The sequence below is a fragment of the Budorcas taxicolor genome, chromosome 23, assembly GCF_023091745.1.
Source record: "Budorcas taxicolor isolate Tak-1 chromosome 23, Takin1.1, whole genome shotgun sequence".
Taxonomy (NCBI): domain Eukaryota; kingdom Metazoa; phylum Chordata; class Mammalia; order Artiodactyla; family Bovidae; genus Budorcas; species Budorcas taxicolor.
In genome coordinates, this window is record NC_068932.1 from 17,077,849 (window position 1) to 17,090,192 (window position 12,344).

Below are 12,344 nucleotides of genomic sequence, written 5' to 3' on the forward strand. Positions count from 1 at the left end.
AGTCTTAACTCAAACAAGCAACATGCCTATCCCAAGAACTATTCTCTAACACCTTTCCCATATTCCCCCCTATTTCAGCACTTTGGCTGATGAAATGAAAAATGTAAATGGCTAAAAGTGAAGTGAGTTACAGAGTAAATGCCAGTGGGGTTAGTGGTATTGGCAGTAAATGCCAAACCTTTTTTTGCCCAATACCCCACTACACTGTCTCTAATTTTTAAAAATAGCATTATTGAGAAGTAGTTGGCATACAGTAAGCTGCACATAAAGTGTGTATTTTGACAAATTTTGACATATATGTATATATATACATGAAACCATCATCAAAGTCAAGGCAATGAATATATGCATCACTCTCAAAGGTTTTCCTCTGTCCTGTTAGAATACCTCCATCTTTCCCTTCCTTCCTCCCACCCCAGGAAACGATTCATCTGCTTTCAGTAACTGTAGTTTATATTTTCTGGAATTTTATAGAAATGGTATCATACAGTTTTCACTCTTTTTTTCCTTGGCATGGCAGCTTTCCTTCAGGGAAAAAAATTATTTTTAGATTTGTCTATGTTGTGTTATTTATCAAATAGTTCATTACTTTTTATTGTATAGTGGTAGTCTGTTGAAAACACATTGTATTGTATGTTTAAATATTCACCTGTTGATGGACAAGTGGGTTTTCTATGGCAGGGGTGAGAGGGCTATTATAAATAAAACTACCATGAGGATTTGTGTAGAAGTCTTACCTACAAATGCTTTAATTTTGGGGGCGGTAAATACATAGGAGTGAAATGACTGGATCATATGGTAAGTGGACACTTAAGAAACAAACTTTTTTCAAAGTGATTGTACCATTTTTTATTTCTACCAGCACTGTATGAGACTTCTAGTTCTTTCACATTCTTACAAGCATGTAGTCAGACTTCAAAATTTTAGCCATTCTAAAAAGCCTGTGGTTGTATCTCATTATAGTTTTAATTTGCATTTCCTAATGACTAATGAAGAGGAACTAAAAAGCCTCTTGGTGAAAGTGAAAGAGGAGAGTGAAAAAGTTGGCTTAAAGCTCAACATTCAGAAAACTAAGATCATGGTATCTGGTCCCATCACTTCATGGGGAATAGATGGGGAAACAGTGGAAACAGTGTCAGACTTTATTTTGGAGGGGGCTCCAAAATCACTGCAAATGGTGACTGCAGCCATGAAATTAAAAGACGTTTACTCCTTGGAAGGAAAGTTATGACGAACCTAGATAGCATATTCAAAAGCAGAGACATTACTTTGCCAACAAAGGTCCGTCTAGTCAAGGCTATGATTTTTCCTGTGGTCATGTATGGATGTGAGAGTTGGACTGTGAAGAAAGCTGAGCGCCGAAGAATTGATGCTTTTTAACTGTGGTGTTGGAGAAGACTCTTGAGAGTCCCTTGGACTGCAAGGAGATCCAACCAGTCTATTCTGAAGGAGATCAGCCCTGGGATTTCTTTGGAAGGAATGATGCTAAAGCTGAAACTCCAGTACTTTGGCCACCTCATGCGAAGAGTTGACTCATTGGCAAAGACTCTGATGCTGGGAGGGATTGAGGGCAGGAGGAGAAGGGGACGACAGAGGATGAGATGGCTGGATGGCATCACTGACTCAATAGATGTGAGTTTGAGTGAACTCCGGGAGATGGTGATGAACAGGGAGGCCTGGCGTGCTGCGATTCATGGGGTCGCAAAGAGTCGGACATGACTGAGTGACTGAACTAAACTGAACTGAATGACTAATGATGTTGGATGGCTTCCCTGGTGGTTCAGATGGTAAAGAATCTGCCTGCAATGCAGGAGACCTGGGTTTGATCCCTGGGTTGGGGAGATCCCCTGAAGAAGGGAATGGGAACCCATTCTAGTATTCCTGCCTGGAAAATTCCATAGACAAAGGGGCCTGGCGAGTCGCAGTCAGACATGACTGAGCAACTAACAACACACAATGATGTTGAGCATTTTTTAATGAATTGCTCTTGGTGTCATGTTTTTTAGCTCTGATTTTATAACTCTTTATTAGAGTTACAGGGCTTCCCAGGTGGCGCTGGGGGTAAAGAACCTGCCTGCTAATGCAGGAGACATAAGAGACTCAAGTTCCATCCCTTGGTAGGGAAGATCCCCTGGAGGAGGTCATAGCAACCCACTGCACTATTCTTGCCTGGAGAATCCTCATGGACACAGGATCCTGGAGGGCTACAGTCAATTGGGTCACACAGAGTCAGACACGACTGAAGCAACTTAGCACACACACACACACACACACACACACACACACACACACTGTTAAGATTATATTCCTTCTTCATGAATTGATTGCTCTATTATTATGAAATATTCCTCTTTATCCCTGGCTACATTTCTTAATTCTTAAATCTACTTTGTATGTTATAAATATAGTCACTTTGGCTTTCTTTTCATTGGTGTTTGTATGTATGGTGTATCTTTTTCTTTCTTTTCTTCTTATTTTCTCTTTTAATCTGTGTCTTTATATGTAAAATGAGTTTACTTTAGACAGTGTATAGTCTTGGGTCTTCCTTTTTTACTCAGTTAACAACCTCTATCTTTCAATGAATGGGTATTTATGTTTTGTGTAACTATTGACTTGGCTGGGTTCCATCTTCCTATTTGCTTTCTACTTGTCCCATCTGTTTTTTATTCTTTTTTTCTTCCCTTTTTTGGATTAATAGAGTACTTTTATTATTCTGCTTTATTTTCACTATTGGCTTATTAGCTGTACTTTTTTAATTTCTTAATTGTTGCTCTAGGTTTTATTATATATTACTGCACTTATCACAGTCTATAATATTATGCCACTCCACATACAGTGTAAGGAGAGGATATTATTACACTTCCGTTTCTACTCCTATGCTTTGTGTTAGTATTATTTTATCATATATTTTGCTTTTACGTATGTCATAAACTCTGCAACAGGTCATTATTGTTGCTTTAAATAGTCAATTATCTTTTAAAGAAACTTTTGAAAGTGAGAAAAAAACTTTTCTATTTACTCTTTGGTTTCTTTTTAAAATGAAAGAGAATTTATTATACTTACCTGCAAGTTTGTGTGAAGTTATTCATCACATGATATAGAATAGTAATAGAAAACATTTATTTTAATAGGATCGCTGTTTCAAGAGCTGCAGTGCTCATTCATATGTAAGAAAGAATTGGCTTGGATCCATTGTCTTCCCTTTCTCTGCTCTCCTACAACAATCTGAGGTAATAGAAAATGATTCTTTGCTAACTCTAAATTTTTGTCTCTGGCTAATAGAAACACTTACTGTTTTCTTTGAGTCAGATTTTGATTGGCAGGTTGATAAGTCAGTTGAAATGATCCTGTATGCAAGTGCCTCTTAGGTGTTGGAGTATTTGAAGATTTTAGCCATCTCTAGGAGATACCCACAAATTTATTTCATATATTTTTAGTGTTCATTGATGAAGAAAAGGAAAGCTAACCATAGGTCTTAAAGCAACATTCATATTTGTTTATAATAGTTACATAATTCAAGATTCATACATTTTCTGAATAATGACATTGCTTCGTAACCATGGATTCCATGATTCTATGCAATCACAGCATGTCACGTGGGAGCACGTTACAAATACAGGTGCTGCAGATAAAGAGCAAGGGAGATTTTAAGTTGTTGGAGGTATAGGGCTTCCTGTTATAATCCCTGCAGTTACTTCTCAGTCTCAGGCCAGATGCTAGGATAGAGAAGCAGTTAGGAACGTGAGCTTCAAAGGTAGACTCGTCTGCATTGTAATCCTGGCTCTACTACTCATTGGTTGTGTGACCTGTCACAACTTCCTCACATGCTCTGAACTCATTTCCTTATCTATAAAATGGAGATTAGTGGTGTCTACCTCATTGAATAATGTGATCTATATCAAGCACTTGGAAGAATGCCTTATACATGCTGCTGCTGCTGCTAAGTCGCTTCAGTCGTGTCAGACTCTGTGCGACCCCAGAGATGGCAGCCCACCAGGCTCCCCCGTCCCTGGGATTCTCCAGACAAGAACACTGGAGTGGGTTGCCATTTCCTTCTCCAATGCATGAAATTGAAAAGTGAAAGTGAAGTCGCTCAGTAGTGTCCAACTCTTCGCAACCCCATGGACTGCAGCCTACCAGACTCCTCTGCCCATGGGATTTTCCAGGCAAGAGTACTGGAGCGGGGTGCTCCGCCTTATACATAGTAGGTGCTTAATAACTATTAATATTAGTTATGTTGTTAGTAGTAGTAGTTATTATTTTAAATTATCTCTTCACACACACACAAACATACACACACATACACACACGGTCCCTCCTCCAGTGGACTTTGGGTCATCTCTCCTTCTGTTCCATTTTTTTTGTTTCCAGACCCAGTGCAAAATGTAACATGGTCTTTTAGCTTTTTTCTCTGCGCTTAAATTTGATTCTCTGAGTTTCTATCACTCTGGTATGTTAACTTGCTTTCTCATTTCATCCCTTTCTTACTTCTGCCTTTTCCACATACTACATATTACAGAGGGACCCAGGGTGTCAAGGTTGCTTGTGAGCAGACCATCATGGAAAACTTTATCATTCTTTGCAAGTCCCTATTAGTCGAATCAGCATGAACCCATGCAAGCCCATTTCCTGCAATGGAGTAGACTGAACTGAGCTATCTTTGACTGATGTTTATTTTCATCATGCAGAATCCATTCTGTTCATATACTCTTTCAGATTAGCGGAACATTTCAAGTAAATATTCCACCCTTTTTGCTTGGGTATACTTGGAGTAAGACTTATGTGTCTCCTAAAGAAGATTATAATGGACAGAATTTAAAAGAATGTACCTTCTTAAATATTTTTGCTACTATTGAACCTCAAATATCATATGCCATCTGTAGTCCGGCACTAGACAAGGTAGGCTTTCCACTGAATTATTTTCAGATGTACTATCAAAGGAGTGTTAATTTCAAAGATGACAAAAATAAATGTTGGTTCAATTTGTTGGTGGGAACAGTATGGTAGCAAGTTGAAATATTTTGAACTTGATTCTAGTTTTCAGATCAAATAGACATTTTGGAGAGAGCACGGATTTTTACAAAAGCTTGTAAGGCGTTATTTCCTAAACGAAGAATCACCACTACTGTTTTTAATGATGAAGGGATACAGATCTTAGTGATAAGATACATCAAGGCATTGAATCCACCTCAACAACTCCTGGATATGTTTCTTCATGATTCTAATGCAAGACTTGTAAGTGATATTTATGTTAGTAACTTTATTGAGATATTCACAAACCATATAATTTGCCCTTCTAAAGTATATAATTCCGTGGTTTTTACTATATACACCAAGTTGTGCAGCCATCACCACAGTAAATTTTAGAACATTTTGATCACTCTGAATTTATATTTATTTTAATTGGTTTATTGTTTAATATTAACTTTGAGTAAAACTTTCTTATTAAAATCGCTTCATCTTCGGAGACAGTTTCCTGAGAGAGATACCATCTGTGTTGCAGTGCGTGCTCCTGAGTGCGTGGTGGAAGAAAACATTCCCTCCTGTTGCCCTTCACTCTGCCCACGTGTACTGAAGGTCACTGTTGCCACATCACTTCATGCGACCATACCAACTTCAAAATCTTTCTGTCAGACTTTGAAAAACGATGCAGAAAAATTCCTTTGATTTTCAGGCAGAATTGAAAGTTGTATTTCTAAAGAGATTGTGTCCTTCTAAGGATTGCTTCTTGTTGTAAAGAGGCTATATTATCTTTTGCTCTGTAAACTGCCAACATAACACTTCTCACCTTATGTGGCTTTATGCATATCTGTTATTTACCAGCTGACAAAAGAGACATATACAGGTGTTCATTATGAACTCAGAAGAGGAGATAGCTTCTTTCACTTTGAGAAAGGGAAATGTGAAAGCAGAAATCTAGTCTCCCCTTTAAGGAAAAAAAAAAGCTTTGATTAATGGACATCTATGAAACATCATTTATACCTTTTATTTATTCAGGCCTGATTGACTCAATTGACTCTCCTTAGAATATTTATATTATTCTTCCAGTATGAAGCTCTCACCTGAATTCTTGAAGCCAAAATCAAAAGTCCTAATTTAGATCACATTTTATTACACTCTGCTTTTGGGTTTCTTCTTTTCCTATTTCCTGATACCAAAAGTCCAAGGAGATAATGATGCTCTCAGATTTCTTTTAAAGACAGTCTTTGTCTTTTAAAAAAAAGTAGAAAAAATCCTAGCTCTTTTGCTTATCAGGAATTGTGAGCCATGTTTAATTAACTGCATGAAGTCAGAAACACGATTAGTGTAGGAGGTCATAGTAGTGCATATATGGTAGCTACTGTAAATCAGTGAAAATGTTGGTGAACTGTCTGTGTTAACTCTTGAGTCCTTATCTCCAGCCCTATAGGGGTAGGAGGCCACAACAGAAGTTCTGTTGTTTGTAAAAATAGGCTGCACCAATATCTTCTTGCTTCAGCAACTTATAACTGGATTTTATTAATAAAAATAATTCTGATGGATTTTGAACCTGAAAGAAAATCAAACTTTTGTTACTCTTCTACACGTTTTTTCCAATTTTCTTAAACAGTTGTATTTTAAAGTATACATGTAATGTATCGCATTAAAATCTTTAATTTATTATAGTGAAATGTAATGATTAATATACATGGTCTGGAGTCATGCTAACGGGCTTATTCCCAGAGACCCATATGTTGTGTTAGTGTGTGACCCATATATTATGTTAGTGTGTTAGTGTGGGTGTTAGTGTGGGTGTTAGTGTGGGCAGGTTATCTTAGCACTCTAAGCTTGTTTCTTCTTTTGTAAAATAAAATTAATAATAGTGTGTTTTTCAAAGGCTTGTAGGATATACTAAATTTGGTGATAATGCATGTAAAGCACTATGCTTGGTGATGGGCATATAGTATGCTCTTAATAAATCTTAGTTAATATTATTTTAGGACCTTGTTGCTCACTTTGTATCTTTGATTCCTATTATGCCTGATGCACTGGATGAAAATGATGGTTTTGATATATGGATGACATCAGAGGTAACCAATTACAATTTACAAATTTAAATGTATAATGTTTGCTTTTCTTTTAAAGAAACATTTCAAAAATATTATGCACTTATGTAGTAGCTTTCCTTATGCAATTTGAAGACATTTGATAATTTAATACACTCTTCATTCAGCTCTATAACAACCCATAGAAATAATTCTTAAAGACCAAAAATCTTGCTCAACTCTTTAAGTAGCTCATAATATTCAGATTCAGCAGGAATTCCAGGAGTACAACATTATGACATTCTCCAGAGAGAAATATGAAATATGCCTTGTTCGCTATAGAGGTGGTTAGACCCAGAAGTCTAGGGGAAATACCACCACTTCCCAGAAGCTTTCCCTAGTTTTCCCATATCTGAATGAAGAGCTTCCTTGGCACTTGGATTAAAATTGTATTTAGACTGGTTCCCATGCAATATTTGGGACATATTTAAACTAAAAACTATTTATTTGAAATTTAAATTGCTTTAGGCATCCCATCTCTCCCCCCAAAATCTGCCAATCCTAATTAGAAGACTTTTTCCATTTCACCTTAAATTATATTTCAGTTCAGTCAGTTCAGTTCAGTCACTCAGTCGTGTCCGACTCTTTGTGACCCCATGAATCGCAGCGCACCAGGCCTCCCTGTCCATCACCATCTCCCAGAGCTCACTCAGACTCACGTCCATCAAGTCCATGATCCCATCCAGCCATTTCATCCTGGGTCGTCCCCTTCTCCTCCTGCCCCCAATCCCTCCCAGCATCAGAGTCTTTTCCAATGAGTCAACTCTTCGCATGAGGTGTCCAAAGTACTGGAGCTTCAGCTTTAGCATCATTCCTTCCAAAGAAATCCCAGGGCTGATCTCCTTCAGAATGGACTGGTTGGATCTCCTTGCAGTCCAAGGGACTCTCAAGAGTCTTTTCCAACACCACAGTTCAAACGCATCAATTCTTCGGCGCTCAGCCTTCTTCACAGTCCAACTCTCACATTTAGTTGGCCTAAACTAAATATACACTGGCCCTATACCCACACACTATACATATACATCCCAAGTTTAATCTCCTTGAATGAAAAGGTAAATTTGCACTTATCTAGAATGCTTAGAGGCTGGATTTGAGCTGAAATGGATTTAGAGAGCACAGGACTAATTTAATAGGTCAGTTACCCTGCCTTCTGCTAAATGAGAATAAGAGAGACACAAGCATGTAGTTTGTTTTAGGACCCAGTGGTTCAAATCTGGTAAAACTCAAAGAGATGTATATTAACTCTAGACTCTTCTGAGACTCTTCAAACTAATCAGAATGTGTTACAATCCTGCAGAATATTGAAAGATAGCCTCTAAAGTAGCTAAAAATAACTATAAAAATAACCATTCTGGCAAATACCAGTGCTTCCAAGTGCCCTCCAAGCCAAACGGTACTCATAATCAACAGGTCACCACCGGCACAGGCTTCCTTTTGCCATGAACTCTGGACTTGGGAACTCCCTGAGTGAATGACTAATTAAATCATCACAGGAGTTATTTCCTCTACCCAACATACAGTCTTTGAACAAACCTTGGTTCAAATCCTACTTCAACCACCTGATACCTGATACCTTAAGTTATTCAGCTTCATTAGACCTCACTTTGCTCATCTGTGTCATAGAGGGATTTTTGAAAGGATAGGCAGCTAGAACGCAGTATGTTAGTTACCTTGTTGTTGTTGTTCGGTTGCTAAGTTGTATCCGATTCTTTGCAACCCCCTGGACTGCAGCAACCAGGCTTCTCTATCCTTCATGATCTCCTGAGTTTGCTCAGATTCATGTCTTTTGAGCTGGTGATGCTATCGTGCTAACTACCTCATCCTCTGCTGCTGTCTTCTCTTTTTGCCTTCCATCTTTCCCAGCTTCATAGTCTTTTCCAATGTTAGTTACCTACTCTCATTCATTCCCTCCTCCTCTTATGAGATGCAGTCAGGGGAACCTCCTTAGCCTGACATTGAAGACTGCTCATGTTCTGCTATTCATTCTCCTGTTCATGACACGTATCTTTCAGAAGAGCCGTGTTACCATTCTTCTTAACCTCTATCCCTCACCATCACATCCAGCCAGTGTGTACTGATGTGGCCACATCTGTTGTTAAACCATTGAAACACTGCCCGACTGACTGGTAAATAGTCACTCTGAGAGCTCCTGAGCTCCCCCTCCCCAAGCTCCCTGGCCACCACAGCCCTTTCTCTGGGACTAAGGAAGCGGAAGCACGTGTCCAGTCTAAATGGTGCAGCCGAGTCTGCATGTTGCAGCTGCTACTAAGCAGCAACACAGTATTGCCGTATGAACATGTGGGCCCGTATATTTTGTTGGATCCTTTGATTCTTCAAGAGAATCCAGAAATTCAGAGTTGTATGTGTGATCTTCCAATTTTTAAAAGCATTTTGGGGCCAAGCAAAACACACCTATAAACTGGAGCTAAATCATAGGCCACTGGTCTGCCACCTGTGCTGTGCTTTTTCTCTCCTGCTGCAACTGCCTTACTAGGCACTCTGCATTTGATTACACTTACCCCTGCTGTTCAGGTCTTTCTGTTAAGGAAGTTTGCATCACTTTTCTTGATTGGGCTCCAACTCAGATCTCTTCTTCTAAGTTGAGAGCATTATATTGGTACAGGGCAGAGAGTGACTCCATTGACAAAAGGATCCTTTCCTCCAAACACAGGTGATTTCCTATCAGGTGAAGTTCCTTAAAATATTAGCCAATTTTGTTATTCAGTCACTGAGTCATGTTCAACTCTTTGTAACCCCACAGACTGCAGCACGCCAGGCTTCCCTGTCCGTCACCATCTCCTAGAGTTTGCTTAAACGCACGTCCATTGAGTCAGTGATGCCATCCAACCATCTCATCCTCTTTTGTCCCCTTCTCCTGACCTCAGTCTTTCCCAGCATCAGGGTCTCTTCCAGTGAGTCAGCTCTTCACATCAGGTAGCCAAAATATTGGAGCTTCACTTCAGAATCGGCCCTTCCAATGAATATTCAGGATTGATTTTCTTTAGGATTGATTGGTTTAATCTCCTTGCTGTCTAAGGGACTCTTAAGAGTCTTCTCCAGCACCACAGTTCAAAACAATTTATTCTTTGGTGCTCAGCCCTGTTTTCCCAGGGTATTTGTCCCCCAAAAAAGCTGCCTCATTTTGGATGATAAAATTATTGGGTCGCAAAGTATCCACATTAATTGTCCCATAATAAAGGTGACCCTTATGTTCCAGGTTAATGTTCTCTCTTTCTAATGCCCTAATGTTTTAACAGGAAAAGTGTGTCAGAGTTTTAGGCTTTGTAGTCATCTTAGTGACCTGGCAAAAATGTGTGTGTAAGGGCGTGGAGGGGCCCTGAATCTGTTCGATGCTTGCACTACTCAACTCTCTCTCCTCCCCTCCCTTCCTTTTTTTTTTTTTTTTTTTGTCTTTGTTGCTTTTGTTTCACCTTAGCGCTGCATCAGTTTAGCTATTGGAAATAAGGAGGAGCATGCCATACTTCTCTGTAATTTCTTCCTGTATTTTGGAAAGAAAGCTTTGGTCCTTCTAGGAACCTCAGTGTTGGAAGTAAGTGTTGGACTTAATATTTAAACAAAATTGGGAGAAGGCAATGGCACCCCACTCCAGTACTCTTGCCTGGAAAATCCCATGGATGGAGGAGCCTGGTAGGCTGCAGTCCATGGGGTCGCTAAGAGTCAGACACGACTGAGCGACTTCACTTTGACTTTTTCACTTTCATGCATTGGAGAAGGAAATGGCAACCCACTCCAGTATTCTTGCCTAGAGAATCCCAGGGACAGGGGATCCTGGTGGGCTGCCATCTATGGGGTCGCACAGAGTCGGACACGACTGAAGCGACTTAGCAGCAGCAGCAGCAAACAAAATTAATTAGCTTTCAGTTGCAAGTTTTAAAGACTTCAACTCCAAGTTTCCATTTTTTCACAAATTAATTAGGAAATTTAATAGGCAAACATATTTACTTAGGAGAATAATGTTGCTTCATCAAAATTTCCACAGTGTAAAGAATGACTTCCTTTTGTTTTTCTTCTTTGTAAAGTAGTACAAATAATAGTGCTACTTCATGGCAGCAAATTTGGAAAACCCAGCAATGACCACAGGACTGGAAAAGGTCTGTTTTCATTCCAATCTCAAAGAGAGACAATGCCAAAGAATGTTCAAACTCCTGTAGAATTGTGCTCATTTCACATGCTAGCAAGGTTATGCTCAAAATCCTTCAGCTATGCTTCAGCATTATGTGAACTGAGAACTTCCAAATGTACAAGCTAGGTTTCAAAGAGGCAGAGGAACCAGAGATCAAATTGCCAACATTTGTTGGATCATGGAGAAAGCAAGGGAGTTCCAGGAAAACATCTACTTTGCTTCATTGACAATGCTAAAGCCTTTGCCTGTGTGGATCACAACAAAATGTGGAAAATTCTGAAAGAGATGGGAATACAAGACCACTTTACCTGTTTCCTGAGAAACCTGTATGCGGGTCAAGAAGCAGCATTAGAACTGGACGTGGAACAATTGACTGGTCAAAACTGGGAAAGAAATATGACATGGCTGTATATTGTCCCCCTGCTTATTTAACTTCTGTGTGTGAGTACCTCATGCAAAATGCCGGAGTGGATGAATCACAAGCTGGATTCAAGATTACTGGGAGAAATAGCAATAACCTCAGATATGCAAATGATGCCACTCTAATGGCAGAAAGTGAAGAGGAACTAAAGAGCCTCTTGATGATGCTGAAAGAGAAGAGTGAAAAAGCTGACCTGAAATTCAATGTTAAAAAACTAAGATCATGGCATCCAGACCCATTACTTCATGGCAGATAGATGGGGAAAAAGTGGAAGCAGTGACAGATTTTCTTCCTTGGACTCCAAAATCATTATGGACAGTGACTGCAGCCATGAAATTAAAAGATGCTTGCTTCTTAGAAGGAAAGCTACGAGAGACCTAGACAGTGTGTTAAAAAGCAGAGATATTGCTTTGCCGACAAAGGTCTGTATAGTCAAAGCTATGGTTTTTCCAGTAGTTATGTACAGATGTGAGAGTTGGACCATAAAGAATACTGAGTGCAGAAGAACTCTTGCTTTTGAATTGTGCTGGAGAAGACTCTTGAGAGTCCCTTGGGCTACAAGGAGATCAAACTAGTCAATCTTAAAAGACACCAACCCTGAATATTAACTGGAAGGAATGATGCGAAAGCTGAAGCTCCCATACTTCGGCAACCTGATGTGAAGAGCTGACTCATGGGAAAGACCTGATGCTGGGGAAGATTGAGGGCAAAAGGA

General features: G+C 39.3%; 1 protein-coding gene across 1 annotated transcript in view; it reads left to right on the top strand.

Moving 5' to 3' along the window:
• Positions 1-12,344, top strand: part of CC2D2B (coiled-coil and C2 domain containing 2B) — a 91,582-nt gene that overhangs the window by 63,025 nt on the left and 16,213 nt on the right. The window contains exons 25-29 of the mRNA XM_052661168.1: positions 3,132-3,230; positions 4,717-4,899; positions 5,038-5,235; positions 6,960-7,049; positions 10,501-10,614. Of these exons, the coding sequence (XP_052517128.1) occupies positions 3,132-3,230; positions 4,717-4,899; positions 5,038-5,235; positions 6,960-7,049; positions 10,501-10,614 (684 nt within the window). The remainder of the gene's footprint in view (positions 1-3,131; positions 3,231-4,716; positions 4,900-5,037; positions 5,236-6,959; positions 7,050-10,500; positions 10,615-12,344) is intronic.